The 13,587-nt window shown below is 33.8% G+C and overlaps 1 protein-coding gene across 2 annotated transcripts in view; it reads left to right on the forward strand.

The window, feature by feature from the left end:
• The window catches only part of LRRIQ1 (leucine rich repeats and IQ motif containing 1), a 115,149-nt gene that overhangs the window by 88,740 nt on the left and 12,822 nt on the right, over positions 1-13,587 (forward strand). For both annotated transcript variants that reach the window (XM_087765510.1, XM_087765511.1), the window contains 3 exons: positions 2,990-3,122; positions 4,692-4,749; positions 10,787-10,907. In XM_087765510.1, the coding sequence (XP_087621636.1) occupies positions 2,990-3,122; positions 4,692-4,749; positions 10,787-10,907 (312 nt within the window). The remainder of the gene's footprint in view (positions 1-2,989; positions 3,123-4,691; positions 4,750-10,786; positions 10,908-13,587) is intronic.

Consider the following 13,587-nt stretch of genomic DNA (forward strand, 5'->3'; position numbering starts at 1 on the left):
TTTTCTTTGATATGCTAAGAGTTGTCTGGGTTTAACAATTAAAGATTATAGGTCTGATCCATTTCAAAGATGCAGAATGCTTACAGCTCTTTGGAACTTCTGTGGAATTTGTGAGTGTTAGTACTTCTACAAAATCAGGTCCAGGTTTTTAAAAAACCCAGAGCCCTAATTTAAGAAAACTATCAAGCAAATGCATGTTAATGATACCGATACACCAGATCCTCAAACACATGATGTTCATAAGTGGAGTAGAAAAGTGATAATGCTGTGTTTTAATTCATAACATAGTTTTTTTTCATAAGAATTAAAAAGAGAGATGGTTACTATTAAAAAGTAAGAATATGTGTATGTTCCAAATAAGAAAATAGAATACAGTTTTCTGCAGCATTATTAAACAAATTATTGAACAGTGTCTGCCCATTTGAGAAAAAAAGCCTCTATTAATGCTAATATGGGAAAAGAATGCTCTGTTTAATAACATATATCATTTTAAGAAAAAAACCTCTGTTGTGTGCACTTTTATCTTGGTCACTTTCTTGTTTCAATAATGTTTCCATAATTAACATGCAAAAATAAATAAAAATAAATTAAAAATAAAATAAAATTTTATTAAATAAGAGCAACTGTGTTTCAAACATAATTCAATCAAAAATTCAAACTGCAACTAAGGCAATCATTAACAATCATTTTGGAAAAATAACTTGCCAAGTTAAAAGTACTCCTTTTTTTGTAAATTTTATCACAGCTTATTATATGTGCATCTTCTTTTGACCGTCACTGACACACAGACTGACATGAACTTCTAATACTGGTTTTAAATCCCTACATAGATTTCCCTTTTAATGGAGGAAAAGATAAAAAACATTTTACTAAATGCATAAATAATACTGATCCTTTTGATAGGAAGAAGTAATTCTCCTCAGAAAGATGGTAATACTGGACCAACTTATCTGTAAATACAGTTAAGAAAAAAACTAATAATAATGTCTTGGGGAATTATTCCTCATTGGAGAACATATGCTGAAAAGCAGAAGGCTCGATCTCCAGGACTGCTCTTACAAAGTCTTTGCAGAATGTTTACTGCTGTTATAAATCAGCATCTTCTTCATCTGGAGAGCTATAAGGGTACCAGTGTAGTTGCAGACTTGTAACCTATAAATTTTCAAAATTTAAAGATCAGAAAGCTGTACTCCTGAACCAGGAACAGGGGAAGGCAATATTGTAAACTTAGAAAAGAAGAAATGGCTCCCACTTTAATCACGGAAGGTGATGAACTCTGTAATTAGGACTCTTTATATTTTAATATTTGGCACTGATTAAGCAGTTCATTGCTTGATTTTTTTAGTCAGCCCTCACAACCTCATTTGGGTAGATAGAGTGACTCTCCATCCAAGTGTTTCATTTTCTGTCTTCCTAAGGAGGTAAATGAGAGTTCTTTACATCAACTGAGGATAAATTCTTCTGCCTAAGTTCTAGTCTGTGAGTCACTAGCAAGACATATTACTTCATATTCTGGACCAGGACCTTGCCTAATTTTAATAGGTTAGTTTTTAGGATTTGGCAATTGAACACGTTCAGCCTAGGGAATAGATTTGGTTTGAACAGAAATTCTCTATACCAAGACAAATGGAGAGCACAACCAAAAGACATTTGTATTTCAGACTATGAAATAAGAAGCTATGATACTTTAACAATATTCCCCTAGAGCTAAAAGATGAAAGCAATGATCTCACTGTAAAGCCAGGTAAAATGCAAGTGAGGAACTACATTTTGCAGCTTATGCAACGTAAATTATAATTTTTACAGAAGGAAAAGTTTAAAAAATACTACAGGTAACATAACAAACCTCTTACAAAGGTGAGTTGGTGAATAGCCTGTAACTTCAGTTTATGTTGTCAAAGCATGAATGAAAACTAAGGCTTAAAATGTACAGAAACCGTTCACCTCAGAGGCAGTTCTGACATCCCCCTCTCCCTCCCCCCTTTACAGTTATTGATAATTAAATCATTCATAGTGGGCAAATGGGACTTGATACAAAAGGGGGAAGATAACTCAATGTCATCTGAAATGAGATTTAAGAGAAAAAGAAAATACTTTTGTACAAAAAAAAAAGTTTTCTGATGTCTCATAAAAGCCCTGAGTCAAAGCTGCCAAAAAGACATAACCTATAAAGCTGATGTATAAGGACAGAAGATAAAGTTATTCTAATCCATGAATGTCCCCATGCAACAATGATGCTTCCTCTTCTGCAGGCTCTTCCAATTCTGCCATCCTCTTCCTTATGCTTCAAAACATATCTGGTATTCACCAGAATGGTCCCAAAAACTGAAGGATATCCAGAATTGTACAGCTTTTTTTCATAATGTTGCTATTTTATTCTCTGTCTTTGGGTGTCTTTTGTGATCCAAAAGTACGTGGTAATTTGTGAAAAATAATTTCATTTATGTATGCAATTACTCTGAAATCCAATATCAGAAAGTGCCATTAAAGTGTCTTAATAAATCATATCAGTAAAAGATAGATCAGACGAATAAGTTTGCTATGTGTCCACTCTTGCATATAATGGTAATTTTTTTACCTTATCGATTGGTAAATAGAATTATAAATATATATGAATGTTTGTTTTCAAGCATAGAGATAGCACAGTAAGCAACATTCACAGATGCTATGACAAGCAATTTATGTATATTTCCATACATATTTCAGAATAAAGGAGAATCTTATTTCCCAATAAAAACAAATTTATTCAGAAGGCCAATATTTAGTCCCAGAAGATAAAATCAACCATAAAATTCAAAATTAATTTAAAATTATTTCTCAAATATATTTGAAGAAATTCAAGTTAGTTGGACTCTTTACAAGAAAAGGAAGTAATTGCTTTTTTTCTTTTGTAAAAGGCAATATGCTCAAAGTTTATCTGGGGAATCTTAAAAAAAAAAGATATTTTAAAATAATAATGAAAGACAGGAGTATCTTTTTTCCTCCCCAGGTAAAAAAGAAGAATTTTCTCAGCTGGATACTACTTTAGATGAGAAATTACAGAGGAGAAAAGACTTGACATACCAACGGCTTCATACACAGCTTTTGGATTATGAAGCAGCCAGTTCCAAAAATATGAAGCGGTGAGGTCATTGCCTTTAAATTAGATTTTTTTTAATTTTAAATTTATCTTGTAAAGTGAAACCTAGGTTAATAGTTCTAAAACAAACATGACTTTGTAGCTAGCAGACAGTACACCATATTTCTGGGTCCCAAACACGGTACCCTTTAGAATTGGTTTAGCAGGCATTGTACAGATACTTCTTCCACAGTGATAATGAAATGATACACAGTGCAGAATCTTATGATAAATATCTACATAGCTTTATGCTAACAATGCAGTGTTCTTTATATTGTAAAAAGTATAGAAAAAAGTGCTTATTCATCATATATTTTGTAACTTTATTGGTATATATTATGGTTTTATGTAATTAGATCAACTGTAACATTACCTATATTGTTAGATTTGATTAAGGAAGTAAAAAACCCACTTTTTAACTAGATCGTATATATTCATATTTTGCCTTCAAAACATAAACCCAACTTTTACATCTTCATAGTGTACTTTAGTAAAATGTTGTAAACATGTTCCTTCTATATTTAATTTTGGTTATTAAACAGGTAAAATATCAATACAGTTAAAGATAAGGTTAATCTCATTCCCTAAGCTAACATGAAAACATAGTAAGTACATTTTGGTCATAAATTCAATATAAGCCATTGGTATCTTAGTGAAGTCATTAGTAGACACAATGCCAAGCACCTCTAATAAAACCAAGGTGTCAGTAGGCAAGCAATGGATTTAGTGTAAGCATTTTAACTTTATTTCCATTAAAAATGTATTTAATTTGTAATGAAGTGGACTGCGTATTGTTATGTTTTGTATGGAAAAATATTCCACATTTCTAAACTGTATCAATGACTGTAGGAAGTATATCCAGCACATATTCCTTAACAAATATTTATCTGTCAGTCTTGTTCCATAATAGTGAACACTCCTAGTGTTTGTTTAAGATAACTGCCATGACTTTTAATTTGAATGAAAACACTGGGACAGAATAAGTAATGATGTTTGAAAGTAATAAGACATCGAAATTTATAAAATAATTTTTTAAAACGTTGTTATGTTACCTCTGCAGGTGTGTGCTATGCACTAGTATTTGTAAGGACATACTTTAAAATTATGATACCATTTTTGAATGTGGCAAAAGTCCCACTGATCTCCATTGGAACATCACTGGTAGACTGTTTAGAACATCTGAGACATTTATGTAACTGAAAACAATTTTATTCTTACGTAAAGTAATGTGACAAATGATTTGGCTATAATTTATGTCAGTACATGCAAAAATTCATACATGATTGCATTTATTGACATTTATATTTTTAAATTAGTATTCTATCATAGGAATAAACAGTATTAGTTGTTAATAATTTCTTGATTTTAATGTTAAGTACAAATATTTTAATATTAATTACTCTGATACTTTATCAATTATTAATTACTCCGATGCATCTTAACCATGGAATTATTTTATGTAGTATCATTTGTACTTAAGCAGGAGTGTGTCCAGGAAAAGATTCTGTCCAGATATTTTAGTGAACCCAGTACAGTGGGATTTATTGAAATTTCTATTCTACATTTTTCCCAGCTGTCATTTTTTGCCTGAGTATCCTGTGATACGTGACAGTAGACAAGTACAACTTGTGGTAAGAACTTGTTTCCTTGTGGGATTTTGCAGAATTCCGCTATGCCTTGATGGTGTTTTCAAATGCATACTTGGTGTAAAACAACAAGGAGATTTTTTTGATTGAATATAATTCTTTAATGTTGTCTCTATTTGGCAATCAAGTCACCCATTGATGGAGATCAGAAGAAAATGTTTGAGCACAAGAACCCATGTGTGTACATAGGGTTCCAGTTTCATAATCTGATACTGGTTTTGTTTTTAAGACATCAGATGCTACTGTCTGTTTTTTAAAGCTTATAAATCAACCTTTTAAAAATGTTTAAAAAAGTTAAATATGGCTCAGCACTAATTACATTATTGACTGAAAACATGTATTCTTGTCAATCAGACAAGTTTTAATGTTCTTAAATGCTGTAAGGCACATACCTAAATCATTCTAATATGCTCACAGTGTAATTCATTAAAAGACAGTAAGTTGGACTAGTATATTAATACATTGACATTATTAAAAACAGTATATAAAATCAGACTTATTCCCACAATTTCTTTTCTATAGTTTTTTTACATCATAAAATGCCCTCTACTCTTTTCATGATTCATTCTTTTCTTTGCGGCATTTAAAAAAACTGTATTTTCTGAAACGGGTAGTTCTGTAGGTTGGCAGAAGGGGGAATATGAGTAATTTAACAATCTGAAGATTTACAAAATTACAGGCTCAGTGTCAGAGATACCCAGAATTCCTTTGATAGTGAGCTGTGGTATGATGCCTACAGGCCAATTTATAATATATATGTATATGTATATGCATATGCATATGCATATGCATATGCATATGTATATGTATATGTATATGTATATGTATACACACTTTACATTTTATTGCCAAATTAGCAATATTCTTGTGATATAATGATGTGAGGGTTAAAAAAATGGGGCAAAAACTTGCAAACTAGTGTCTTATATTCATATACATAATGTAAAATGTTGCATAAAAAGTATTTCCCAGTTAGATGATATGTCATATGCCTCATTCTGTACTCTGAGCAGTCTTAGCCCTTTTTAACCTCTGTCTTGCTTAGCTTTACCACCTACGCAATATGCAAATTTTGGAAACACTTCCATAAACTCTTCTAAAATTCACTGTTGAAAAAATGCTTTTAAGACTTAGGTGTTACTATTACTGTTTAATTCAGATTTTGTCAAAGATTTTGCGCTGGTGTGGGGTCTGTCCAATTCTTAGGCTGCTGTTAAAGTTTAGTGGCTGAAATCATGAACCAGGCGACCATTGTGATGGGTTTTGGTTGCAGCAGCACTAATAGTTATTTGTTAGGTAAAGTCTAAAACAGTAATTGCTCTAATTTGAGCAAATCATAATCTAATAATGTTATCTAAATTATACATGATGTAATTATTAGTAAGCATATGTGCACATAGGTAGATTTTATCTTACTTACAGTAGCAGTTCTGTCCACAAAATACTGCTGCAATCCCACAATAGTATTATGTGGTGCGCCCACATAACTGGCAATGTTATGGGATTGTCACAGCCTGTGCCACATAATTACATAGCTGTTCCACATGAATGAAATACAGAGAATAATGCAATAGAAAGTTAAAAAATAGAAAAAGGAATAAAATGTATCTCTAATGCAGAAAGAAGTACTATATAGGCAACAAAATAATGATGTGGTTTGTACACATAGATGGCTGGAGAATTATGGTTTTAAAATTTATATGGGTTCTCTTAACATTTAAAGGTTGAAATGTGAACATACTCCTAATGCACAGTAACTCAGTTAAAAGCTATAAAATCATGAAAAAGACGAAGTTCATGCTTAGCTGTAATCATTATCAAAAAGTAGGAAAAGTTCTGGTAAACTGAAAGAAAGAGGAAAGTATACATTAAAAAAAAAAAAAAAAAAAAAAAGAGAGAGAATTAGAAAAAGAAAGCATTCCTGGGCATTTCCAGCAGTTTATTCATATGTCATATGCTCAATCATGAAGTTTCCCGGTGTGTAATAGGATCCCTAATTTGTATGTGTTCCATAAGCCTGCATTCTGAAAGGACCAGATTAATATAATTTTCCAACTGATATTTGTGCACATTCCAAGAATTTAAGACTAGAATTTTTCATGGATACAAAATGGTATTTCACATATTAACAATAAAGTCTTAGCCCTTCTCACTGGGGAATAAACCCTATGGAGTAACCTGCAGTAAATCTAAGGCCTTATTATGTTAATCTTGATCATTCTGATTTTCCTTACTAATACTACCACATAAGTGCTTAGGAAGGCATGCTGACTTACAGTTTAAAGTTGGCACTTGAAATTAATTTGATTTTGCTGAATGACAAGTAGGATAGACTTCCTGATTCATCTTTGAATGTAGTTTAAGTTACCTACATGGTTAACCACTTCACTATTAATCAGTATCTCCAAATCATTAAGATGTAATCTGAATTTAAAAGCACTTTTTACCTCAGAAGGTTACAGAATATCTTGATAATTTATCATAGGAATAGACAAATATTCAGATGCAGAGCTGTACTGAAGGCAAAGATTCCTCTTCATTGAAATTAATTTCCAATTAATTGGAAAAAAAAGGATTGTAGTAATAAAACTAAGGGCAAAAAGTCTGAAGAATTAAATATGGTGATCACTACAGATGGAAGTCTAATACTGCACTCTGTGAAAAAGTGTACCAGTATCTTAAATTTCTTCCAAATTTTTGGCTCTAAGCTATAAATGTAAAAGGGAGGGTTTTAATTAGCTTCAGAGGGCTTTCAATCAGATTCTTTACAAACCTGAAATTAAGTGTGCTCCAGTGATTAATACAACCTTAAATATTACTCTGACTGTAATTGGGTGAAAACACTTATCCTTATTTGAAAGAAAATAACAAAAATTTTACATCAGAGAGCCACTCAGCCCTATTAAAATCTAGCATATAACACTGAATATTATTGTCTACAAGATGATGAAGCCTCAGATGCTATGATGATAGGGATTGAATAATAATTCCATAGAAAGGTTAGTTGTTTAAAATACTGTGGCCTCCTGGGCCTTTGGGAATTGGGACATTAGAAAACTTCTGCTGTGTGTTGAAACAGGTTAGATGGAAATAAGAATGATCAATTCCATTGGTTTGAATCTCTCTGAGCATCAGAGCATTCCCACAGCGTTCTCCTGGAGAAACTGGCTGCTCATGGCTTGGACAGGCATACACTTCACTGGGTAAAAAAATGGCTGGATGGCCAGGCCCAAAGAGTTCTGGTGAATGGAGTTAAATGCAGTTGGTGGCCGGTCACAAGTGGTGTTCCCCAGAGCTCAGTACTGGGGCCAGTTCTGTTTGATATCTTTACCAATGATCTGGACAAGGGGATTAAGTGCACCCTCAGTAAGTTTGCAGATGACACCAAGTTGGGTGGAAGTGTCGATCTGCTGGAGGGTGGGAAGGCCCTACAGAGGGACCTGGACAGGCTGGATCAATGGGCTGAGGCCAACTGTATGAGATTCAACAAGGCTACGTGCCGGGTCCTGCACTTGGGTCAAAACAACCCCATGCAACGCTACAGCCTTGGGGAGGAGTGGCTGGAGAGCTGCTTGGCGGAAAAGGACCTGGGGGTGTTGGTTGACAGCCAGCTGAATATGAGCCACCAGTGTGCTCAGGTGGCCAAGAGGGCCAATGGCATCCTGGCTTGTATCAGGAATAGTGTGGCCAGCAGGACCAGGGAGGTGATAGTGCCCCTGTACTCGGCACTGGTGAGGCCGCACCTCGAGTACTGTGTTCAGTTTTGGGCCCCTCACTACAAGAAGGACATTGAGTTGCTGGAGCGTGTCCAAAGAAGGGCAACGAAGTTGGTGAAGGGTCTAGAGCACAAGTCTTACAAGGAGCGGCTGAGGGAGCTGGGGTTGTTTAGTCTGAAGAAGAAGAGGCTGAGGGGAGACCTTAGCGTTCTCTACAACTATCCAAGCGATAGGACTAAAGGAAACAGCCTCAGGTTGCACCAGGGGAGGTTTAGATGGGATATTGGGAAAAATTTCTTCACTGAAAGTGTAGCTGGGCACTGGAACAGTGAGAAGTGGTTGAGTCCCTATCCCTGGCGGTATTTAAAAGACGGGTAGATGTGGCACTTAGGGACATGGTTTAGTGGTGGACTTGGCAGTGCTAGGTAACAGGTGGACCTGATGATCTTAAAGGTCTTTTCCAACCTAAACAATTCTATGATTCTACAATCACAATGATTGCATTATTTCTACTAAGGAAAGACTAAAAGCTTAAAGATTTTGAACATGCAGAGCTCTCACAAGCTTAAAGCGACTGTAAATATAAGGCAAAATATATAAAGAGTTGACAGGATAAAACTGTTACTCTTTTCAAAGTTTCTTGACACTACTATGGAAGAGAAAATAAATATTGATGTTAACAGCAATAATACAGGCTGCTACCTGTGCGAAGCAAAACTTTAAAATCATGGTCATTAAACATATAGAGGGCAAGCATCAGAAAACAAGGGATAAACTTTCTGTGCTGACACAAAGGGTACGCAGTCAGGAAGGTAGAGCATAAAATCTCTGTAGCCTTCGAGCTGTTGGTTTGAAAATGCATGGACTTTTAAATGAATTTTACATTAAACAGTAACTGGATAAAGATGAAGAAATGAAACAGGTCTCCATTTCATCTGACTTCTCTGAGTTAGACTGGAATACAAAGCCTGTCTGCATTGGTGCAATGCTGTTCTTGGTACAGTGAGCTGGTTTGAACAGGAAGTCTGGAGATTGTCTCCTCCAGAATAGCCTACAACTTTACAGTAATGGCATTTTCCTGAGAAAAAGAGAGCTGCAGGCTTCAGCTCTCTGAGGAAGGAGTTGAGAGCCAGTCTCTCTATTCCTGATTGAGTAGTCTAGCTACTAAGATGTTATGCAAAAGTTTGGTGACATTACGGCTAGGATAGTCTTTCCTTTTTTGTTGGTAGTTTGTTTGTTTGTTTTTATAAAAAATGGACCCTACTCAGTTAGACACCTAGCTTCTGAAAGGATTTGGGCTTTTCAGCCAAGATAGAGGAATGACTTAATCTGCCTCCTGGACTCCACTTCTGAATGTCCAGAGACTAGAAAATTTAAGTACATCCTTATGTTCAGTACTTCCAGCTGACTGGCTCTGCACTGGGGATTTTGTAGATTGCTCTTCTGCAGTGTCTGATTTTTCCTGGTCATTGTTACTGGCCCTCTGTATCTAGTCAACAGTATTGTTAGACGGCTGCTTTTGATGTTGAATAGCTTTTTATTTCAAGGAAAGGGAGTTCTTTTTAAGCAAATGTGAAATCATTTCTGCAAAACTAACAATCTACCATTTACAATGTGTGGTATCTTCCAGGTCAGTATTTTTAACCTTTGCCCTACATGTTCCCAAACCAAGGACCCATTGCTAAAATGAAATATGGTTTTCATTTCTATTTTGCTATATTTATGTGCAGGTACATTGCCTCATGCCAAAATGCACCACCACTGGATGTTAGAAGTTTATAATTAATATAATACTCTTACCTAAAGTATAATTAAAATGCTGTCTGATGGTTATGGTTAATTAGCAAAAAACTAAAAGATTAAATTACTTACTGGGCCCTTGACTGATTGAACTGATACATGTCCTGGATAAAATATAAATATTGCAGAAAATAATCCAATATGACATCTCTGACATTCAACTGTAACTTAAATTATAGACTGGTCAGTAAATGATCTTAAGCTGTTTAAGGTTTCATCAGCCATCTGCAAGATTGATTTTCTTCAAAATTACTGTACTAAAATGTTTTCTTTTGTTGTTGCACTGACTCAGATCACAAACCACAATTTTAAGATCGGCTCTTATTTACAAAAATGCTTTGACATAGTGCATTTGTTCAGCCTGGGCAACAATAAAGGATTGTGGTATCATTTTGAAGAAGGTTGTTTGACAGACCCTGTTTGTTTATTTGGGGTAATGTGAGCTGCATTCAGAAAATGTTATATTTTGTTTCATGATTGTGTACATTCTCTCCCACTGCTTCCAGGCAAGTCCTGTAAGCAGAGAAGACACGGATTTAGACCTTGTTTCCATGGCCAGTGGAAGTGCTTTGACTGAGAACAGAGAAAAAAATAAGCAGACACAGAGACACTCAGCAAGATGTTCAAGTAAGTTATGGTTTGTTTTTCAATATCAGTTTTAAAGATCACTTTAAAATGCTAGGTGGAACTGAGCATGCTTGGAATCTCTAATAACACATGTTACTTATCCTTTTGTTTCTTTCTAACCTAAAACCTTTTCATACGTTTGCTACAGTTCTGTTTAAAAACTGTGTCATTAGTATCAATAGACTTTCCTCTTGTGATTTTAAATCACGGGATGTTCCCTGTGACGTATGCTAGGTCTTCTGATGATCGAGTTCTTAAAAGATTTTCATTTCTCTAAATCATAAAACACAGTGGTTTTTTTAATGTTCTCTTTTTTTTCCAAAAGAGGTTTGAAAAATACATGTTTTGTTAACTGAATACCCAAACACATACTCTAATCAAGCCACAGATTTCTGTCATGTTGATTACTAATTATGCTGTAGTATATGCATTCTACTGAACTTACTATAGCTCAGTGGCAGAGGATACTTTTAAAGCCTTATATTTTTACCATTCTAATGTCATACAAATTAACAAAAGAATATAGAGAGAGAAAAAATGAAAAAATAATACTTGAAAGTCATAAAATGGTAGCATTGTAAAATTCATGTTTTATTTTGTGTAATATAACTGAAGAAAATGTTAATATACTTCCAATAATATGACATACTATGTTTTGTCATTTGTGTACAACGTCTTTTCCAAATAAATAAAACTCCAAACCCAAAAAATGTACATTACAGAAAATATAAGCAGTATTAAATAACTTTGGCAAAATTATTGAAAATCCTACAGCTGTTTAAGTAGTGAAGTTTCTTGAAATGCTTTATGTCAAAATAGAAATCAGGTTATTTCATATATCATAAGTAATTGCTGGATTTGCTTTTTTGGTTATGTTTTCACATATACTGATTTTTCACTTTCAGCGAGAAACAAATTAAAATTCAAGGAAAACATGTAAAAATACTTGATATCTCTATTTTTCTGACATACTTTGTAAAGGCTTTAGAATAAAGATTTATTTACATTATATTAGTCCACCACAGGCAAAAAATAACAGTGAATACAATTTGTTCATGCTTATCCACTTGATTTACATTCCTAAAATTAGATTAGATAAAATTTATCATCCTACTCGACGTTAACTGCATCGATGGAGAAAGAATATGATTGTTTCTCTCTGCCTGCCATCTTAGAAAAGAATTAATTGTGTCCTGAGTTTTCCTGTTTCTCTCCATTGGCTAGTGATGAAGCCCTGCCATTTAAATTAGATGAGATTCCTAACTGCTAAGATCCTGAATTTAGGTGAGACAGGTCTAAGCTACTGATATCAATGGCAAAATTATCAGTGTATTCATATATTCAGAATAGAATGTATGCATATCTTGAATAATTGAGTTCAATAGTATACACCGCATTCATATTAATGTATAACTGCTGTCTAGCTTGTACCCTACATTATATCACCATCCAGAAAAATAAATAAGAATAAGCTCTTTCTACAAAGACAGGCATGTAGAACTTGCCTATGTTAGGAACTTGGGAACAGTAAAGAAAAAAAGTATGTCATTGTATTATACCTTCAAAAACAAGAGACTAGGAAAGGAGCAAGAAAGAGCAATCAACAGGCAGAGTCATAAGTATGAGAGACAGAGAGACAGTTTACAGTGTGGTAATATATATGTATTTTTATAAAATACATGTCTACTATCCCACAATTACATATTTATTCTCCCTTCAGTAGTCCAGGAATTAAGGAAAAAAAGGCCCAGGTCTTAGGTCTTTCTACATACATTCCTGTATGTGCATCTATATACGTTTTTCATCACGGAATTGAGAAATTAAACAGTGATGATACATTAAATTGTAATGCATATTATATATAAAACCAGGGATTAATATTATCTTTGTACAATTTATATGCAGTATATAAACATGTTTGTTATATTAGTTCTGTTTGTTAAAGACTGTTGCTTTTCAATGATCAAAAATAAATTATTAGCCCTGTGGTATCTATAGTCTGAAAACATTAGAATTTGCCTTTACTTATAATGTATTCACTATAAAATACTTTCCTGTTGTATTGTCTCCCTTGGTTTTGCTTTCTGAAATATTTAATGAAGAAGCCTAGAAACTATTTTAGTGATTTAGTAGGTGTATTCCTTTTGAGTTAGTCTGCACTTGTATTACAAAAGAGCTTAGAAAAGATGCTGTGACCTTAGAGGTGCTGCCATTTGAATAAATTGTTAAATCAAGGTCTTGTACCATTTTTCAAGGAGAATTCAACCTCAGTGGTTTGGCAAGCTTTAATTAATAAAATGTTACTAAGTTCACTTTGCAACATCCATAATCCTGGTCGTTGCTCAGAATTGTTTTTAATTATTGGTAGGAAGTCTTCGGCAAGCTGTGCCATACAACTAAAAGAGATGTTAGTATATATCAGTGATATTAGTTGGGGGTATCATATATGTTTCTTATATATAATTTGTAATTCAATAATTGTATCAATAAATTGTTGAGAAACTCCGGGCTGAAAAATGAGGTCTAAAAATGCAGCATAAATTATTTTTAGGTATATTTACTCAAAAAAACGCTCAAATATATACGATACCTAAATAAATCCATTTTATATACTACAGGGACATGACTGTACATGAATGATCATGTTTTTGTAAGACAAAACATGCAATCCTTCAAAATT

Source organism: Nipponia nippon, unplaced genomic scaffold (assembly GCF_047370975.1).
Source record: "Nipponia nippon isolate SJK-2023a ecotype South Korea unplaced genomic scaffold, ASM4737097v1 scaffold_3, whole genome shotgun sequence".
Taxonomy (NCBI): domain Eukaryota; kingdom Metazoa; phylum Chordata; class Aves; order Pelecaniformes; family Threskiornithidae; genus Nipponia; species Nipponia nippon.